The following is an 18,896-nucleotide window of genomic DNA, read 5'->3' as shown; positions in this document are numbered from 1 at the left end:
AAAAAAAATAGCTAGAAACAAAAAAAGTTTTTAGAAAAATTGAACTGTTAAAATGCGGAAAGTAGGGTTTTTAGATGGAGAAAATGATTGCTTATCAGTCTGTTTGCCACCTCCCCTCCCCCCTTTCGTAAGAAGTTTTTCTATTATTTAGGATTTATAAAAAAAAAAATTAAATGTTCAAAGACTGCTCAAGGACTCTCATAGGAATTTTAACGAGTTCTACAGTTGCAATCTTTGATTCATGTGTTATTGCCCTCATTAAACCAAATGATTAAACAAGATATACAAATTATATTCTTTTTTTGGGGGCGGGGGGTAGCTCACGAACGTCAATGAGCTATACTAGAGAGTGGCGCTAGTAAAACAATGTTGACCTTCGAAACGCTCATTTATGTTCAGCTTGAAAGTGGATTTTTTTTTAGACGAGCACAACGACATTAACCATTAATCGACTACACAAAGTCGTAGTTCCAAAAAAAAAAAAAAAAAAATGCAGCTTTCGTCACCCGTATTATTAAAATTGGAATTGTTAAAGCTTCAGTCGATCCCAAGGCAACTAATCAGGGCCATGCTATAGGTCACTTAGTGTTTGCCATCGAGTATTGATTGACGATTTTTATTTACAACTAGCCGCCTGCGGCGACCAGCTGGTTCGCCTTCTTACGCCATTCACCTTTCTATGCAAGCAGCCACCTACGGCGGCTGTTTGGTTAACTTGTCATTTACCTTTTTACTTCAAGTTTGCCGCCTTCGGCGTCTGTTTAAACAAATTTAGCTGCAATATTAATCAATCCATCTCTATCATTTTTTGTGCCATTCACATTTTTACGCCAAGATTGCCGCGTTCGGCGGCTATCTACCTTTATGATCAATCTCTAAATTTTCTTTTACATCTCTATTTATTTTAACCTCCCCGCTCATTTCCTAATAAAAACAAAGATCACTCAAAAAACCGCTTTTTTATTTAAGTAGGACAAAAAAAAAGTTATCTCCAAAACTCCCCGTAGTGTGCAAAAAGTAACAAAGTAAAGTAAGTGACAAAGAAAAAAAAATCTCGCTGTTTTTATTGAATTAAATGCGCACAACTATGAAATGTAACGTAATATCGAAACAGCAAAACGTCCAGCTTGGGGGGGGGGAGGGGAGATGGAAAATGAAATAAATGCATTCCCTAAATTAAACAAAAACAAAAAAAAAAAAAAACAGAAAAAAAGCAAGCGCTGCCGGAAAAACACGTGGTCATCACGTCATAAAATGTAGAAGTAAGCTATATAGTAAAAAGAGTAAATAAAGAGATTAACATTGTTTGCGATTAAGATTCCGTCGTAAATATCGAATCGAAACCCAAGTAGTGACGTCAGAGGCATAGAAGATTGAAGAATGCTTTTTTCGACCGATGCGTAGAAAGATATGATGTGTTCAGCATTAAAAAAATTGTAAAAAAAAAAACTATTGCGTATTTTTCAGAACTTTTTTCTTCTGAACAGGGAGAAATGTTTTTACTATTATCAACTTAAATTTTAGAAATAAGTCTTTGATACTTCTCGCAGGATGATATTAGAAAAATGTAAAACCCAGGAAAAAATGCAAATTGAAGGTTTTTTTCAAAAATTCATAAAAAATACAAAAATTGCTCTATCTTCAAATTTTTTTCGTTCATCATATTTAAAATTAAATTTCCAACACTATAGTACAAAAAAATTTGTGTGGTGCGATTGGTTCGGAGTCTGTGAGGTAAAAAATATTAAAAAGTGCAAAAAAACACATAAAACATTAAATAACTTTTTTTCTAATTAAAATATCAAAAATCGAAGCCCAAGTGCACTTCTTCGGCAGAAACTGTACCTGTATACCAAATTTCATCTTTCTAGGCCTTACCGTTTTCCCGGAAAGCGCGCCCCACACACACACACACACACACACACACACACACACACACACACACACAAACATCTTATTTTATTATATGTATAGATAATCTAAACTTAACTCAACTTCACGGTCACTTCAGAATATTCATTGCATGTTCTATGTGCGATTGTTCTAGTGCCAATCGTTTTCTAAAGGAAATGCATTAATTTATCTTTAAGGCAAAGTTTACATATTAACATCTATTCAAAAACGATTCTTTTAAACACTCGGCTTCAGAAAATTATACTTATTTTTAGTTCACATTATCCAATAATCAGCTCAAAATACTTTACACTTGTGTTGAAGCACTAAATTCAGGTTCAGTCTCTGCTTCAAGGACATAAAACCGCATTTATACTTTGTTCACATTGATGAAGTAACACTCCTCGCACAGCACCATCTTCCCTCTGAAGTGACGTCAATAGCAAGCACGCTCCAGAGTCGATGCTCTTGCAAAAGACTTATCCATTTGGCTGCATTTACAACAGTTCTTTTGGACACTGGATCACCTGGGAGCTTCTTGGAACACATCACTGTCCCCTGATTCGGCTGTTTCGCTTCTCGACATGAGAGAACTTCGGGATCTTGAACTGGTTGGTGAGCCAAGGGGTGAGTACGAATCCACACTGCTGCCCAGAGAAGAACGAGAGAGAGATACCATACGACCCAGAGCACGGATTGCAGTTCCAGATTTCTGGAGGAGAAAATAATAAACTTTTGAATTTTAAAGATACAGATCAAGTGGTCGCCACTAGCCACATAGCGGCTAAGTAACAAAGAAAAAAAAAATGACTAGGGGAGCCCCTGTTGAACGTCACTGGAGATCATCGTGACCAATCCAAAAATTCTTTATTTGGAAAATTTCGCCTGACGATTCAGCGAATTTAGACGCAGTATTGCAATGTTGAAATTTTTAAAAATGTGTATGTTTAATCGTTTAAAAAAGAGTATTTCGTCTGTCTTTCATTTTCAGTATTTCATGCATATCTATTCGATCATAGTCAACTGTCATTCAAATTTGACTTCTTTTCAATCATCATCAAAGTTTCCTGATGTTGATTAATAATTTTCAATCATCTGAAGAAATAACGAAGAATTTGATTTTTTTCATAAAGTGATGTCAAATGTTCCATGTTCATTAGATGTCGATACTTGTCTTGTGTTTGTCCGTAAATCTGCCTTCGGTAAAATTCAGTTTCAATCGATAAATTGAAGAACTGCTTCCTCCCAACAGTTCAAGTTCGGAGCACCCCTAAGTAGCGACTAGAAATATTAATATTATTCGCCACCCGATCGCCACTCCCCCCCCCCCAAACACCACCCATATTATCATTGCTCTTTTTCATGATTTTTTTTTTTTTTTTTTTTTTTTTTTTTTTTGAGCAATCACGATTGCTTATTGTTCTCATTTGACTGTTTTTGGTGTCTTTTGATTTTTCCCACAGCCACCCTCCGCACCATCACCGTCGACGGGATCCTCACGATGCTGCTCCTATAGCGAAAGCCGTCTCCAGGTTGCATCCATGTCCTACACACACGCGCATACATACGCAACTACACACACGCACACATGCATACAAACACATACATACACACACATACACCTACACATACATACACAAACATATTCACACATACAAACACATGCACACACGCATACATACAGACACCCACACATACACACACAAAAACGTACACACACATACACACAACTACCCACACATTCATGCCTGCACACAGACACAAACGCATATGCCTACACACACATACACATACCCCCCCCCAACACACACATTCACACACACAACTACCCACACACTTATGCCAGCACACAGACACAAACACACATGCCTACACACACATACACATATTCCCTACACACAAACACATACCCTCACACACAAACACACACGCCTACATACATACACTCGTGATTGCGAAAAACATAATTTGAATTCAAGATGTCAAAATTCAAATTAATTTTTTTCCCCTTTTTTTGTTCTTTTTAAGTGTGGTATGAATGAGAAAATTATGAATGAAGTGAAGGACAATTTTAAACTGTCAGAATAAATCTCTCTAAAAATTAAATGATTTCCTGCTCGCATAATAAACTCTCGATTATACCATTAACCAAAGTAAAATTATACTTTTGCCAATAAGTTAATGAAAAAAGTACGAAATGTTTCAGTTGCAAAAGGAGAAATAAATCAATTGTAAAAATTAACTCAACGAGTTTAAAAAGGAAAACTTCCATAGCGCGATTTTCATTTTCTGTTAATTATTTTCTTTTTTTTCCGCTTTAAGCGAAGTAATTTCTTTAGTAATAATACTTTCAAAAAAATAACTTTGAAAAAAAAACGATCTATTAAGTGCGCAATAGATGCTTTTTGTTTTAAAACATGAAAAAAATGCACGTAAAACATATAAAAAATGAACATTTTGCCGTGTTACCGAGAGAAAAAAAAAATTTACAAACATTTTTGTATTTTAAAATGCTTTTTTTTTTTTTTTTTTTTGTTAAACCAATCTTTTTAATTTTAATAAAATAGAATATGATCATTATGATTTTTGCATTAGTCAACTAGCAAATTCTGCAAAACAAATTAATTTAAATTAGTTGCTTTGCGATGACAAAATGCTGTAACCTTTATCTTGAATTTTGCAGAGAAATAGGGTCATAGAGTTCAGTATAAACACTGAGATTGTGAAACTAGAAATTTACAACTCATTCGAAATATTTTATAAATCAATAGTTTTTGTTAGCCTCTTACACTTGTCAATAAGATATATCTTAACCAAGAATGTTACCAATTACTTCGGATTACAATTTTCTTTTGGATATGTCTTGAAGCAAAATACTTTGCTCAAAATTACTTTTCCCGTTTTATTACAGTGCAAGAATTTGTGACTTAAATCTTCAGATTAAAAAAAAATATGAAAAAAAAAAAAAGAAAAAAAGATTGCCAAGACGGGGGGGGAAAAGTAAAAGTGTCGGAAACATACAAACATATCACATATCCCAAACATGATAACATAAATATTGAGTGATTTATTATGCGCTTGGAAAGTCTCTCTCTCTTTTTTTCTTCTATGTTTTCCACCATGCTCACTTTCACCATGTTAATTTTCCCAAATATCACCCCTATCCCTCCCCCCTGTCGAGGCACACAAGCGTCCCGTTTCAGAGCGTCGAGTTCCGTTTTCTGAACAACGCAACGCTTTTATGAAAATCGACCGAAACACTTACTTGCCACTTCCTGCGAATAATGAAGCGCTTCAGTTTCTCCGTGGACAAAGGTCTCTTCTGCAGCAGAGATGATTTCGCCAGCCAAGGATGATTCAGACATTCCTCAGCACTCATGCGGCCCCTGCAAGATCCCAGCAGATACGTTCAACAGGCTATAAAAGGGTGCAATCACTTTTGCATATTAAAAGAGTTCTCGGTGGAATTGTCATGACGTGAAGCATGCCAAATTGGCGTCGCATCGCATAAATAGTTATTGCCGAATTTGGAATAAAAGATAACCTACACCGACACAAGCGCTGATTCAATTTTGATTGCAATCGCTCCAAGGGCACGGGAGATGCAAGGGGAGGGTCATAAGGGTCATGACCTCCCCTAAATCGTCGACAATATTGCTCATTCCCATTGTGTTCTGTCATTTTAGAATAAAATGGAAACGGCTTCAGTAATGTTTTCAATTAATTATTTTTTTTAAGTAAGTATTTGAAATACTACTTCTTTTTATTGCTGATAAAATTTATAAGTTTACGTTTGTGTCCTATTAAGTACCTTACTCCTCGCCAATTTGGGGCTTTTTATTGACACTCAAGCATTTGCAGAATTTTTTTTTAAACTAAAACAGTAGGTTCACTTATAAGGTATAGGGGGTCATTCTTTCACCATGATCCCCCTAAAATAGTAGTCTGTATCAGCCCCTATCCAAGGAGCGTGATTGCCGCCTCCTTGCTTGAATATTCTTAAAAATACAAGATTTTTATCATCATTCGCACAAATCATAATCAGCTTATTGGAATCAACAATGCAAAAGATAAATTACATTTAAGTACTTTCACTTTCGAGTGCTTTAAGAACGGTTAAGAATTAGAAATCGAACAAGGTGCCAAAAAAAAATCGAAATTAACCAAGGATTCCGAATGCCAAAATGCAGAAACTCTTCATGATTTGTGCGGTATGATTATGCGCCGCGTGATTGATCCTTTGAGATCCTATTTGGTTCACGCACTCTCGGCTCAATAAATTATTAGTGCAATTTCGCATCATGAGAAAGAACCTAAGTGCCTCGATCTGTTGGAAGCATGGGTGTCAAAAGTTTCAATGCCTTCGACATCCACGCATTAATGGTAAAACATGAAAGGATGGATACCATATCGGAAAATCGCACTTACGACTTTACTTTCATCTGTACGTTATTTTTCCGCATCGGTAATATTCCGGCACCGGAACATCTTGCTTTCGAAGCAATATTCCGAAAGCGAACCTTGAACGTTTCGCTTTCGGAACTTTGACACAAAAAGCGAGGTGTCGTTCATAACCTTAAGGGAGTCAAGTTTATGAACAAATCTAAATACTCACTTAAGTTTTTTCACCAGTAGATTTGAAATGAAGTCCTTTGCATCCTGCGAAATTTCATCGAAGGCTTCGTCGTCGAAATCCATTTCTCCTCGAGTGATGTTCGAAAATGTTTCCGTGTCTGAGTCTCCCATAAAAGGGGATAATCCAGATAACCTGGAGAGTGAAATGACAATATATAAATCTCACAATGTCAATGTTAAAATACTAGGAAGAACAAATATCAAAGGGGAAAAAATACTAAAGCGATCTAATAAGACCGAAAAAATCAAAACAGAAATTGAAGCAAAATTAAACTGTTTAAAATCTTTTGATTGATTTTTAGTTATATTGATTGATTTTTATGTATATTGATTGATTTTTATGTATATTGATTGATTTTTAAGGTATATTGATTGATTTTTAGATAGATTGATTAATTTGTAGATATCTTGATTTCCTTTTAGATATCTTCATTGAGTTTTTTTCCTGTTTAGATTGTTTCAAAATCTAAACAGGATTTGAAGCCAATTATTCGACAACCGTTTGAAGTTCTTAAGTAGAAAGTAAACAATCTGTTAAACGACACCGAAAACCATTGATAAATTTACTTCACTTAAGACGGTCAAATAAATGCTTACTAAATCACAAAAGATCTCTTTCCATGAAATTTTAGTAGAACCTCTCACTCTTGCAACATTTCAAGATTCTTCTCAGATTCCATTCCAGTTAAGACCAGAAAACAAAAATTTTAAAAATAAAAAGTAAATCTCATCCATTTACATCTTAACTTATACTTCTGTTGCTTAGTTTCCAGAAACTTAAAAAGTTCTCTGGATTCAAAAGAGGTTATAACAGTGAAAACTTGTTTCCAATACTTTCAAAAAATTATGCTTTAATAGCAATGATTTTATTAAAGTAGGTGCGCCAAATAAGGCCATAAGGCAAACCCTCCATTTTTCTATGTAGGATTGCAATAAGATCGTGATTTTATCGTCATTAAAAAACCTAACTGATTCGTTTGTTATCTATAGGCGACATTTACTACAAAAAAATTTTGTTGAAATTGCCTGATCTAACTTTACAGTAAATCTTGTTTCATAATAGTTTACTAGAATAAAAAAAAATGTTAATTGCTCTAGAAAGCCTAATTTATGAAGTAGACGAAATTAAAAAAAATGTTGATGTGCATTGTCATTTTTCCCCGTGATTTGATAACGCTGGAAATAGTAGACTGCAGTCCAATAAGGCCATTATTACGACTCCGGTGTCCTTTTACTAAAGACACCGATGAATCGGGTGGAGGACACAATCCTGTGCTGCACATGCTGCACTTAGGGTAACACCCCTTGTAATTGGCAGGTCATCATTGATTGGCACTTCCAACAAAAATGTCCTAAAATAAGATTCATATCCAATTTTTTTAAAGTAGAAGGCTATATACCAACTGAATGTACATTTACTTTAAAGGTTATAACTTCAATTGGGCGATTCTCGAAAAAATGTCCCGTTCGTAACGCTAAGTTTTTTATTTTTCCAGCTAACAAAAGCCTTCAAAAAATAATGCTGTTGGAGAATAATACATGCTTTAGTGTACTATCAAAGCATGAAAGTTAATCCCATATTTAATTAATAGTTACTTGAATAAAATAAAAAACTTAGCTTTCGAGAATCGCCCAAGTCATGTTACTAAATGGCAGCAGTGCATAGGAAAGAGAAACAGTCGTGGCTTGGGTCAAATCAGACATTTTTATTGCAAAAACTTCTTCTCTGGCTTAAGGGAAGCATGCACATCAATACATTAAAATTTGATTTAAAATGTATTTTAAATTTTCGTTGTCAAAAGTTTTGTTTAGTTGAAAGATGTTACTTTGAATGGGTCGAAGTAAGTTTTTATTCTTTTTGGGGTTTTTGAAGAAATGATGGATGCCATTTAGTAGTGCTTCAGTTTTGCTAGTCCCCAGTGATTGGCAAATGTGTTTAAAGTCCCTAATGTGTTGTACAATGTGCCCGCTAGTTTTATTTCTGATACTTTTGCAGCATCAATATTATATGGGTTCTACAATTGACTTAAATCTTCCAGAATCTACTGTTAAATTTTTAAAAGAAACAAAAAAATATATATATGTTTGGCCATTACAGTCAGATATTGCGACTGTACAGAACTGTTCCATTTATTGTGGTTCCTTTGAATCATCGGGTTAATGTTCCTTTTTATGTGAAAACAGTTATAATTCGTAAAATCAAAACTGCATGCCGACTGATGAAACAGAAATAATCTGGATATTTTTCTCCGTGCATCAAGATGTGTCATTTAATATTACTTTATGTAAAACTAACTAGTTTAAATTAGCATTATGTTTCTTATGATAATAAAATTTGTACGTAGTCTAAAAGTGAAAAATAAAGTGATTTTCCAGTTCCATTAACATGTGCCAACCACTGGATCACAAGGTGTCATACCCTGGGCTTTCTGGTGCCAATTACTGATGATTTTTAATAACTTTTTATTCATTTATTTTTAAAAAAATTATTTATTTACTTATTTTTTGAGTAATGAAAACCAGAGGTACGTTTAAGGACAAAATCTTTAAGTGCCAATAACCGGGGTTGTTACTCTACTATGTAAACGAATTGTGCTCTGTAGTGACGAAACAACAGAGAATAACGACTTATCTGTGATCCGAATGTGGCGATTGGTCCTTCTCCTTTCCTTTAAAGTGTATATGGAATTTTCGATAGTGTTTAGAATTACACAAATGTGGTTTAATATGCTTTTATATTGACAATAAAGAATTTTTAAATTTTTTTTCAGTCTGATGGTACTTTTAGGCAGTCCCCCCCCCCCGGAGTGGGCCTTATTGGGGACCCGTGTTTGTAACAAGGCCAATTCACCATTTTTTGTTAAACCGCTAACGAATATAATTTAAATTTAAGTTTTCACATGGGATGATTTTTTTTTCTTTTTTTATCAATCGTTTGATGAATGTACAAAAATTGGAGTCAATTGCATCATTTAATGAGCGAGATGTAATGCTATTAGCCTTTAATTGGCTTTATTTGGCGCATTATCTTATAACTGCGTTATTTACTCATGTGATTAAAAAGATGCACGCACATAAATTTCTCATTACTTTAAAATTAATTATAAGACAACAGGTGAAACTGAATGCATCGATTGGCCAATGTTTGGATTACAGAACTACTGCATTTCTTTAGAAAATAGAATATAATTTTTTAAACCGGAGGTTCATAGCTGCGAGGTTCTGCGATAAGATATTCAAAAAAAAAAAAACACAAGAGTACATTTTCAACATTTCATAAAGTTATAAAATTGAACTTACAGCACATAACAGATGACCCCCACACTCCACATATCGCTTGCTGGACAAACAGGTTCATAATTGATAACCTCGGGTGCGACGAATTCAGGAGTCCCGAAAAGGATTCTCAGGTTTTCATCGGAATTATACACTCGAGCTAATCCAAAGTCAATTATTTTTATCTAGAAGCAGATAAAAACTGTCAAAATACTTATGTTAGCATTCATTACATTAGATATTGGTGCATTTTTAATGTGCAGCAATTGGAAACTTACTTTAATCTCAATTATGTTTGGCAAGTTACAAAAAAACTTGTATGAGAATTTTCAGATGAAATCATTAAAATTATTAAAACTAGTGCTCTATCTCCAAATTTGTGATTTACTAGTGCAACTATAGTGTCCTACTTGAAGAAAAATGTGGCAACCCTTGGGGAGAGAGTGAGGAGAGAAATCGTCAATATTCAAAAAAGACGGAGGTGAAATTCGAGAGCTCACAACTACGTTTTGTGTTAAAAAGGTATTCAAGTGTTTATTATTGTGTGTGTCGTTTGTTATGAGTCAATGTCTTGTTAACAAATCTAACAAATAGGTGTATAACTGAAACACACATAATGCTACTACCCGTATCGAGAACTCCTTAAGATTAAAAGAGGAATTCCAACTGAAATACATGTTTTAGCTATAATTTACCTTTACTTATGAAAAAACAAGAATCTATGTAAGTATGAGCGCTGCTTGGTTGAATCTCTCATACTTGTGGCCATGGTAACTTAGGTAAGCTGAAAGCTAGTTTAATGCACCTGGAATTTTCAATTTCAAAATTCAATCGAGAACTAATAATTAACTTTTGATTAACTTTTCGTAGCCTAAGAACGCAAAATTTTTGATACCAAAATCGTCTTTAAAAGCATTTTTATTCATCATAAATTTTCAATTATTTTAATTAAGTAGCCATGAAAAATTAATTGGTGAAAACTACAGGTCTGAAATACACTTTCAATTTTTGTCATGAAAATGTGTAATAAACCGCCGAAATTATGCTTACATTCCCTGTTTCCTTAAATATAAGTGAAAGTTTAGCCAAAACTATTGAATTGCTCGAAAGTTTTATAACAGCATAATAAACTTTTGCTTCATGTAATAGTAAAGAAACATTACTTCTTAATATTTCAGCGTGGTTATAAAAAAACAGGCAAAGCAATGAACAAATGACAAGTAAAAAAAAGAAATCGAAAACATTTATGTGTTTATTTCATATCAAAAAGTTTTAAATACTTATATTTTAAAAATATGGATATACTTTTGGAAACAAAATAGAACAAATTTTGTTTAAGTAAAAAACTTCAAAACGGGTTCGAAAATTTGAGTTAAGTTTTAAAATCAAAAGCGATGTTTTCTCATTCAAGGCAACACCATACGCCAGCGCCAATTACATTTCCTACAAAATATGACCTCCGCTAAGAATATAACTATTTATCATTACATTTCATGAACAGAAAGCACGTCAAAGAGGTTTTTTTTTTTTCTTAATTATGCATAGTTCCTTCATACTATAATCTATGTAACGAGAATCGGCGTTTCAAGGCCATGTAACTTTCCCACTCTCCACTCTTTTCACTTTTTGGTTGTCATAATTACGACACTGAACTTTTTCACCATGTTGCTTGGGAAAATGTTCTGGGTTGTAGAACCAACGTGAAGGGAAAATTCATAGTGCCATAACCCTGACAACCAGAAGTGGAAAAGGGGGAGAAGTTGGAAAGTGTTTTGGCCTTGACACGCCAATTCTCGCTACATAGACTAAAGTCACTAAAAAAGGAGAAATGATAGGTATAATGAATACAATAAATACATACTTTGTGAGATGTGCGTGTTTTGCATAAAATGTTTTCCGGCTTGAGGTCAAGATGCAGTATATTGTGTCGATGCATGTATGCCACCCCGTTGCAGATCTGTCTCATGAAAAGTATGCAGTCTTGTTCGGTCAAAACAAAGTCATCTGCAATCACTCTTTCAAATAATTCTCCACCAGATATGCTAAAAGTTGAAGAAGAAACTTCGTAATTTTACTTTCTTATTTCACTACCGGAATTTACATTACTATACTATCAGCTTAATCGTCATATTTACAACATCTTGGAGAAAACAATGTAGAATTTTTACATCTTAGCAATGGACTCAGATGATGTTGTTTTTGCTCGTGGGTAAAATAACTTCTGAACAGTATTGTTTTACCAAGAATATCAAAATGATATAAATATGTTTCTACCTTAATACAGTGCAAAAAGAAATACTAACAAGAATTTTGAACTTGTTTAGCTTCCTGATAAATGTTTCTTAAATATAAATAACCATATACACAAATATTTATAAATTTTCCAACTGAAGAACTTAAAATTTTGCTCCCCCCTCCCTAAGCATTTGATCTACATCACATAACATCGAATAGTTTCATCGTTTATGAAATATTACTGGCACTATTTGCTTTCTACCATTTCAGTTCTATAAGTTTAGTTATGTTTCAAAACTCGGTTCTTCGTTGCCTGCACTAGCTGCAGGAAAAAAAGATCGCAACAATTACAAATTATCAATAGTGTAGCAAGGGAGTTTAGGCGGTCAATTCCCTTTCCAGAACCCTTGATAAAAGACATTCTCTCCACACCCGCAGAAAGTAAATTCTGACTGTGCTACTTTGTCCCGATAGAAGCAAACTTATCTAACAAACGATAGAAGCCCGATAGAAGCAAGCACGAAAGAAGAAATACTTGGTATATTAATGCGAGTGAGGTTGAATTGTATCTATAAAAGAGTTGCTTCAGGAGATTTTTATTTAATAGCTGATACAATGTTTAGTGAATTAAATTAATTTTAATTCCGTTAAATGAATTCAATTTTAAACATCCAATTTCTAAATCCTGAGTTTTCATGCATCATCGTAGTAAATAGCAGAGGTGATTTTGTGACTCCAATCCATAAAACATTTCTTTCCGCTCAAACTTTTTCTTTCAATGAAAAGTAATATATTTCTAGCTGTCAACATTATGAAGTACAATACACAATCTCTTTAACCCGAACCCCTGTAATACGAAAGACCACAAATCCGAACACCGCCGAGATGTGATAGGGCCATTCCACCGTCACGTGCGGGATAGAAATACGCTTAAATTTCATTAACATTTCGTCTCATCTCTTAATATTTTAAACAAACAGGGGTAGGCATTTTTTTCAATCTTTACATTTGATACAAAGATACTCCTGACGCAATTATATTTTTATTAAACAATTTTGTTATTTAAAATAAAATTTATTTACATGCGTCACGTGTGGGAGATCCAAAGTCAACCTCTGGTAACTTGATAATGAATAAGCTAATACTTTTGCTCTATGAATACAGCGATGACGAAACAAATCGTAGATTTTGAAAGGTATGGTTCCAACGTAAAGGACACATACATTATTAGTTAAGAAATAATTATTTAAACCATTGAAAAAAATATGTCTATGCTCATTCCATTGAAAACGGTCTTCCGTCTCGACCGTGACGGTTCCTATATTTCATTTAAAAAAAAATTTTTTTTTGAAAAAAGTTTTTGCTTAAGAAGTCATGCGTTTGCGATTTCTTAAGCAACAAAATTTTGTTCATCATCCTATTAAATTATTGTTTTTTTTATGAAATATATGAATGTCATATGCGGGGCAAAATTACCGTTTTCCGAGGAATGGCCCAATGCATGGATGCGTGTAATTCATCAGAGTCGGCTATGATTTGGTATGATAAGAAATAAGAATGTCTTGAAATAAATTCGAGAGTTAGTTCGAGAGCAGTCAAAAAACCCACTTCACCATTGGTTCAGAAGAAAAAGACTGTCTTTTTAAATTTCAAGCCTTGATTAAAAAGCCCCTGTCAAAAAATAAAGACAAGGAACGAAAAAAATATGAAAGAGGGGGATTTAACTTCATATGTGTATGATATTAAACAGTGCGTAAAACACAAGTTAGGGTTAATTTATTTGAGAAAATATTGTGTAGTATTTATTTAGATAAACAGAAAAAAGGGTATCCCATAACTTTAGACATTTTTTTTTATTAATAAGTTATATGTAAGATTGAAAAGCACATTTACAAATGCGAATATGAAGTTGTGTTTCTATTACCTCTATTTACTCTATCATGCTGTGTCCAATCGAAAGTATAAAGTTTTGTATTACCTATGGGGAAATTCAGACCATGCTTGCTCTATTGCTGCTTTCGGATATTGGGTAGAAAAGTAATGGCTCCCATTTCCGTATAGTTTTCATGATAATGTTCCCACGCGTTTTCCATTGGATTCAAGTCTGAATTAAACGAAAGTCAAACCATGACAAAGATATTTTTCATGTTGAACCACATATTTTCTGTTATGGACACATGAGTAGGCGCTTTGTCTGCCTGAAATACACAGTTTTGTCCTTGCAGCAAACCCTGTATTGAATAAAATGGTCCTTTAATAGCTGCTGGTAGTCGTAGGAATTCATTTTCTAGCTACAAATTGCCAAAATTATTTGTCCATCGAATTTAAAACCAGCTGAAGTCGTTATTGATACTACAACATGCTGTGTATGAGGAAAACGGCGTTCGCTTCTTAAATCATGCCAGCGAAATTTATAACAATCAAGTCCATGCAAGTTCCACTTTTTCTCGTTACGAAATGTTGTTATCTGCCATTTGTCACCATACGACATCATTTCCTTTGCCCATTTTAAACGTCGAGTTTTGTGGTGATTTTACATTTTCGGTAATTTTTAGCAAGAAAATGAACCTTCACGACTATTAGCAAGTATTAGAGACTCATTTCATTCCAATGCAGGATTTGCTGGAAGAACCAAACTGTATTTCAGCAGGACACAGCACCTACTCAGACTACTCATGTGTCTAACTCAACAAATATGTGGACAGACATGAAGACTATCAATATCATGTACTGATAGTCTTCATGTCTGTCCACATATTTGTTGCTTAATCCAGCTTAATCCAGACTTAACACCGATGGAAAATGTATAGAGACGTCTAGCAGAAAAATGGGAGCCAATTTTTTTCTAATCAATACCTGAAAACAGCGATAGAGCATGGTGTGAACTTTCTCCATGGGGAATACAAAGTTTGATACTTACGATGGAAACCCGAGTGATTGATATAATTGGAGGTAAAAAAAGCTCAATTAAATATTAACATTTGTAACTGTGTTTATAAACCATAAATATAATTCATTAATTAAAAAATTGTCTATAATGATGGTATGCCCTGCTTTTTGCTTTTCCAAATAAACTCAACACATGATATTTTTTCTGATAAATTTACCTTAACTTTTGTTTCACATACTGTTTATTTTTAAGCACATACGAGACAAAAACTTCCCCTTCTTATTTTACTGTGCATTGTGTTTTACCCCTGTGTCTATATTTTTAGGACAGGGTGTAATTAGCGCATTATGCACAGTAGCACAGTACAGTAGGGTTATTTTCCCCATAGAAACCGATTTCAGTACAGATTAGAGTTAGTAAAATTTGACATTTTTAATAACTTATCAATTAATTGCTGAAAAAGAAATGTTTTTACATTTTTGCAATGGAAAAAGTACTAAAAGCAAGGAAGTTCTAATTTCAAAGGGGAGGCTTGAGCCCTTCCTTGCCCCCCCCCCCCTCAAATATGGGCGCCCTTGGATGCGTTCATTTCCGCTTGTAAACAAGAGGTTAGCCTTTCCATCTCATCGGTGATCAGACAGTATCTTTGTTGAAATATTTCGGCTTAAAAATGAATACACCAACTTCAAGTTAGCCAACACGAAAACTTACAACTCCATAACCATGATCATGTTGCGGCCACTCTCAAACGCAGCCAACACTTGCATGAGCTTGGGGTGGTGCAGCCTGCTCATGATCTCGATCTCTTGCCGCACCTTCTCCTTATCCTTCATCTTGAGGCAACGTATGACCTTCGCAGCTCGAGGGCGCCCGGAACATTTCTCAACGCACCTGTACACAGTCCCGAAGCGGCCTCTGACAAATATGGAAGACAATCTTTCAGTAAATAGTCGTTAATTTATAATATACAGAAATACTGGACGTAAAACTCTCGACTAGACTGATCACGGAAAAGATACACTAAAAGTAAAAAGGTTGCCTGAAAAACCACTTTTGGAGATTTTCTCCGAAATGCAAAAAAAGTAAACCAATAGTATTCGCCGTCTGCTTGGCACCAATTTGTTCTTGTTCAAGCTAAACACGTGATTGACTTCGCCAAATGACGCAACTTTAAGTTTACAAGTAGTCCAGCTTTTTCGTGAACGCAGAATACTGTCCACCTTTGAGACGTTAAACTATGGCCTTGAGCAAGACCATTTATTTCAAGGGAGAGTAATCAGTAAGAAGAGGAATTGTAAGGCGCAGAGTTGAGTTACCATTGCAACCCTTTTATTGCCGAGAAAATCCTCTACCGTTTGCTACCTCTTACCTGGATCATTTTGCTCGTCAAATGGGCAATAACACTGCAAAACAAATTCAGAAGTTCTTAAGCCGTTTTTTTCTCAGCCCTACTTCAACAAATGGAATCGTATAATCGGTCTGGCAGCAGAGCTCAACTTGCCAGAGGTGGACAGTAGTATCGTTTGTATTATTATTGTGACGTACACAAGTGTTATTATTTTAACATTTTTGAACTTTCGTGTCAGAATAACCAGCTTTCAAAATAGAACTCAGTGTCACATAAAGACATTCATGCACGTTTCAATTGCATAAAGGTTCAAGATAAGCTCATATTGATCTGGTATTCACGCAAAAAAGTCAATGCTTTTCTAAGAGACCTCGTATATATGTATATGTAATGAGGGCATCTGTAATCATTAACTTCCCCCCCCCCTTCAAGCACTAGATGTGCTAATGTTGCATCTGATACGTATAGGGCGAGAACCCACTAGGCTTGACCTACCCTTATCCAATTTCCTAAAATTGTTACCATAGATGAAGAGGAAAAGTTGTAAATAAACGTGAAAGTTAAGAAATTCAACCTTTTCCACGTGAACTAATCAAAGTTGCTAGGGATTGAAGGTTGCCTAAAAATAAATAATCATCGAGTTTCCGAAAATCGTTATCATAAATGAAGAGTAAAAGATGAGAAAAAAAAGCTTAAGTAAGGTTGCCTACCTTTTTTTGGGTCCCTAATCAAAATCGTCAGAGGATAAAAGGTTTTCAAAGAGGGAGATAATTTACCTCTCATCGAGTTTTCGGAAATTCTTGACATGAATGAAAAGTAAAAGCTGTAAATAAAACACTAAAGTAAGATTGTCTACCTTTTTTCGGTCCCTAAACGGTGTTACCGGAGGCTAAAAAGTACCCAAAAATGAGTAATTTACTCTCATCGAGTTTCTAAAAATTGTTGTCATAAATGAAGAGTAAAAGCTGTAAAGAAAAAGTTCAATCAAGATTGTCTACCTGTTGCGTGTGAACTAATCAGGGTTTCCAGGGGCTAAAAGGTGGCAAAAATGAGTAATTTACCCAACAATTTCTGGAAACTTGCTGAAGGTAGGTCAAGCCTAGTGGGATCTTAGTCTATTATGTGTAAAGAAAAAATTTTAAAATTTTTGTTGAACTTCCTTCTGTACCGCATAAACACAGAACACTTCTCAGAAATTCATTAGCTCGACTTAAATCACTATTTATCCGACATACTCAATGTTTATGAATTAACATCATGTAATAAATAAGAAATCAAATTCCATAAAATAAACAAGCAAAATTTCACGCTCGAAACTCAATTCCCTTTTTCCCTCCGAAACAGAAAAACCGGCGATCGTATCTGGTTACGTCTCGCGTAGGAGTAGTCCAAAACGATTTCGGGTTCAGCTGCTCAGCTGATCAAATAACAGCCGTTCCCAAGTTGCAGTATTTGTTTGTGTAATTTATTTCAGTAGTGCGACAGCATTTTTTTTTGTCTTTTGCGCTGTCAAGGGCCGATAATTAAGATCGAGTTCGACCCGTATTTTTATTCACAGTGATTAAAAATGGCATTTCTTGGAATGTTAATTGAGGAAATTCATTCGAATTTGCACGTCAATAACATTAAAAACAGCAGAAAAAAAATTCAAGGAATATTACATAAAAAGGAACATACAACTAAAAGAAATAACAAAAGTGGTTTATTGCTGCAATAATTTTTGTGTTAATTTTGTGTAGAACTAATATCTGAATTTGCTTGAATGCGTAGTGTTTTTTTATCCAGCTTCTCTTATCTACAGCGAGTATGGTATATATATATTGGGATATTCATCCACGATCTTACTGTCTGACCACAGATTGTATGGAAAGGCAAACATCCGTTTCACAGGCGGAAATGGACCGATCTATTAGTTTTCAGGGAAGTCAGCATTTGCAGATGTTTGTTAGCCTTTAAATTAAGCAGAGTCACATTCAAATCAGCGGAACGCGTATATCCAATTTTAACTTTTCTCCCTCATTCAGATACACTCGTCTTAACTGGATGTGTGCCAATTCCATACAATCCAAGGTTAAACAGTACCTAATAAATGCGTTTTAGATTTTAATTACAGTAGCTTTTTATTTAACTTAATCATGTTTACAAACAGCGCTGAGTTTGTACCAAATAATCGTAAAACAAATTTTCCAGCTATTATAATTTTGAAAAAAAAAAAAAAAAAAAAGATGTAAAGATAAACGTTTACAGTAAAAAAAAAATGAATACATTTTGAGACAACCTTCACAGTTAAATTAAACTATTTCCAGAAAGAATTTGTGTACATGTGTACAATGTTGAAGAGGATCTTCGCCACTTCTTTTTCACATTTTCCATAAATCAACTTTTGGAAAGGGAGAGAATTGAAGAGACCATGTTCACAACACACACAAACTAATTTATTTTTCTACTCACTGACACAATATACATGATGGGCAGCTAATTTGCCCTTTTTCCCGAATAGCGGTCAAAAGATATGCCGTAAAGTTATCCCGCTATTCGGTCAGGAGGTTTTTTCCAGTCATGCCTTCACGACTGTCTACAGCTATATGAACTCAGGCGCCCTCATGCATCTGCGCAGTA

The 18,896-nt window shown here is 34.5% G+C and overlaps 1 protein-coding gene across 3 annotated transcripts in view; it reads right to left on the bottom strand.

The window, feature by feature from the left end:
• Positions 1-18: 18 nt before the first annotated feature.
• The window catches only part of LOC129216161 (myosin light chain kinase, smooth muscle-like), a 97,638-nt gene continuing 78,760 nt past the window's right edge, over positions 19-18,896 (bottom strand). For 2 of the 3 annotated variants that reach the window (XM_054850328.1, XM_054850330.1), the window contains 6 exons: positions 15,641-15,844; positions 11,666-11,846; positions 9,829-9,989; positions 6,509-6,661; positions 5,159-5,279; positions 19-2,605 (listed from right to left, as the gene is read on the bottom strand). In XM_054850328.1, coding sequence (XP_054706303.1) covers positions 2,417-2,605; positions 5,159-5,279; positions 6,509-6,661; positions 9,829-9,989; positions 11,666-11,846; positions 15,641-15,844 — 1,009 coding nt within the window. In that variant the 3' untranslated portion in view covers positions 19-2,416. The remainder of the gene's footprint in view (positions 2,606-5,158; positions 5,280-6,508; positions 6,662-9,828; positions 9,990-11,665; positions 11,847-15,640; positions 15,845-18,896) is intronic. The other variant, XM_054850329.1, reaches the window with a different exon arrangement.

This window comes from Uloborus diversus, chromosome 2, assembly GCF_026930045.1.
Source record: "Uloborus diversus isolate 005 chromosome 2, Udiv.v.3.1, whole genome shotgun sequence".
Taxonomy (NCBI): Eukaryota; Metazoa; Arthropoda; class Arachnida; order Araneae; family Uloboridae; genus Uloborus; species Uloborus diversus.
The sequence above is the reverse complement of the archived record's forward strand: the minus strand, read 5'-3'. Positions and strand labels throughout refer to the sequence as shown.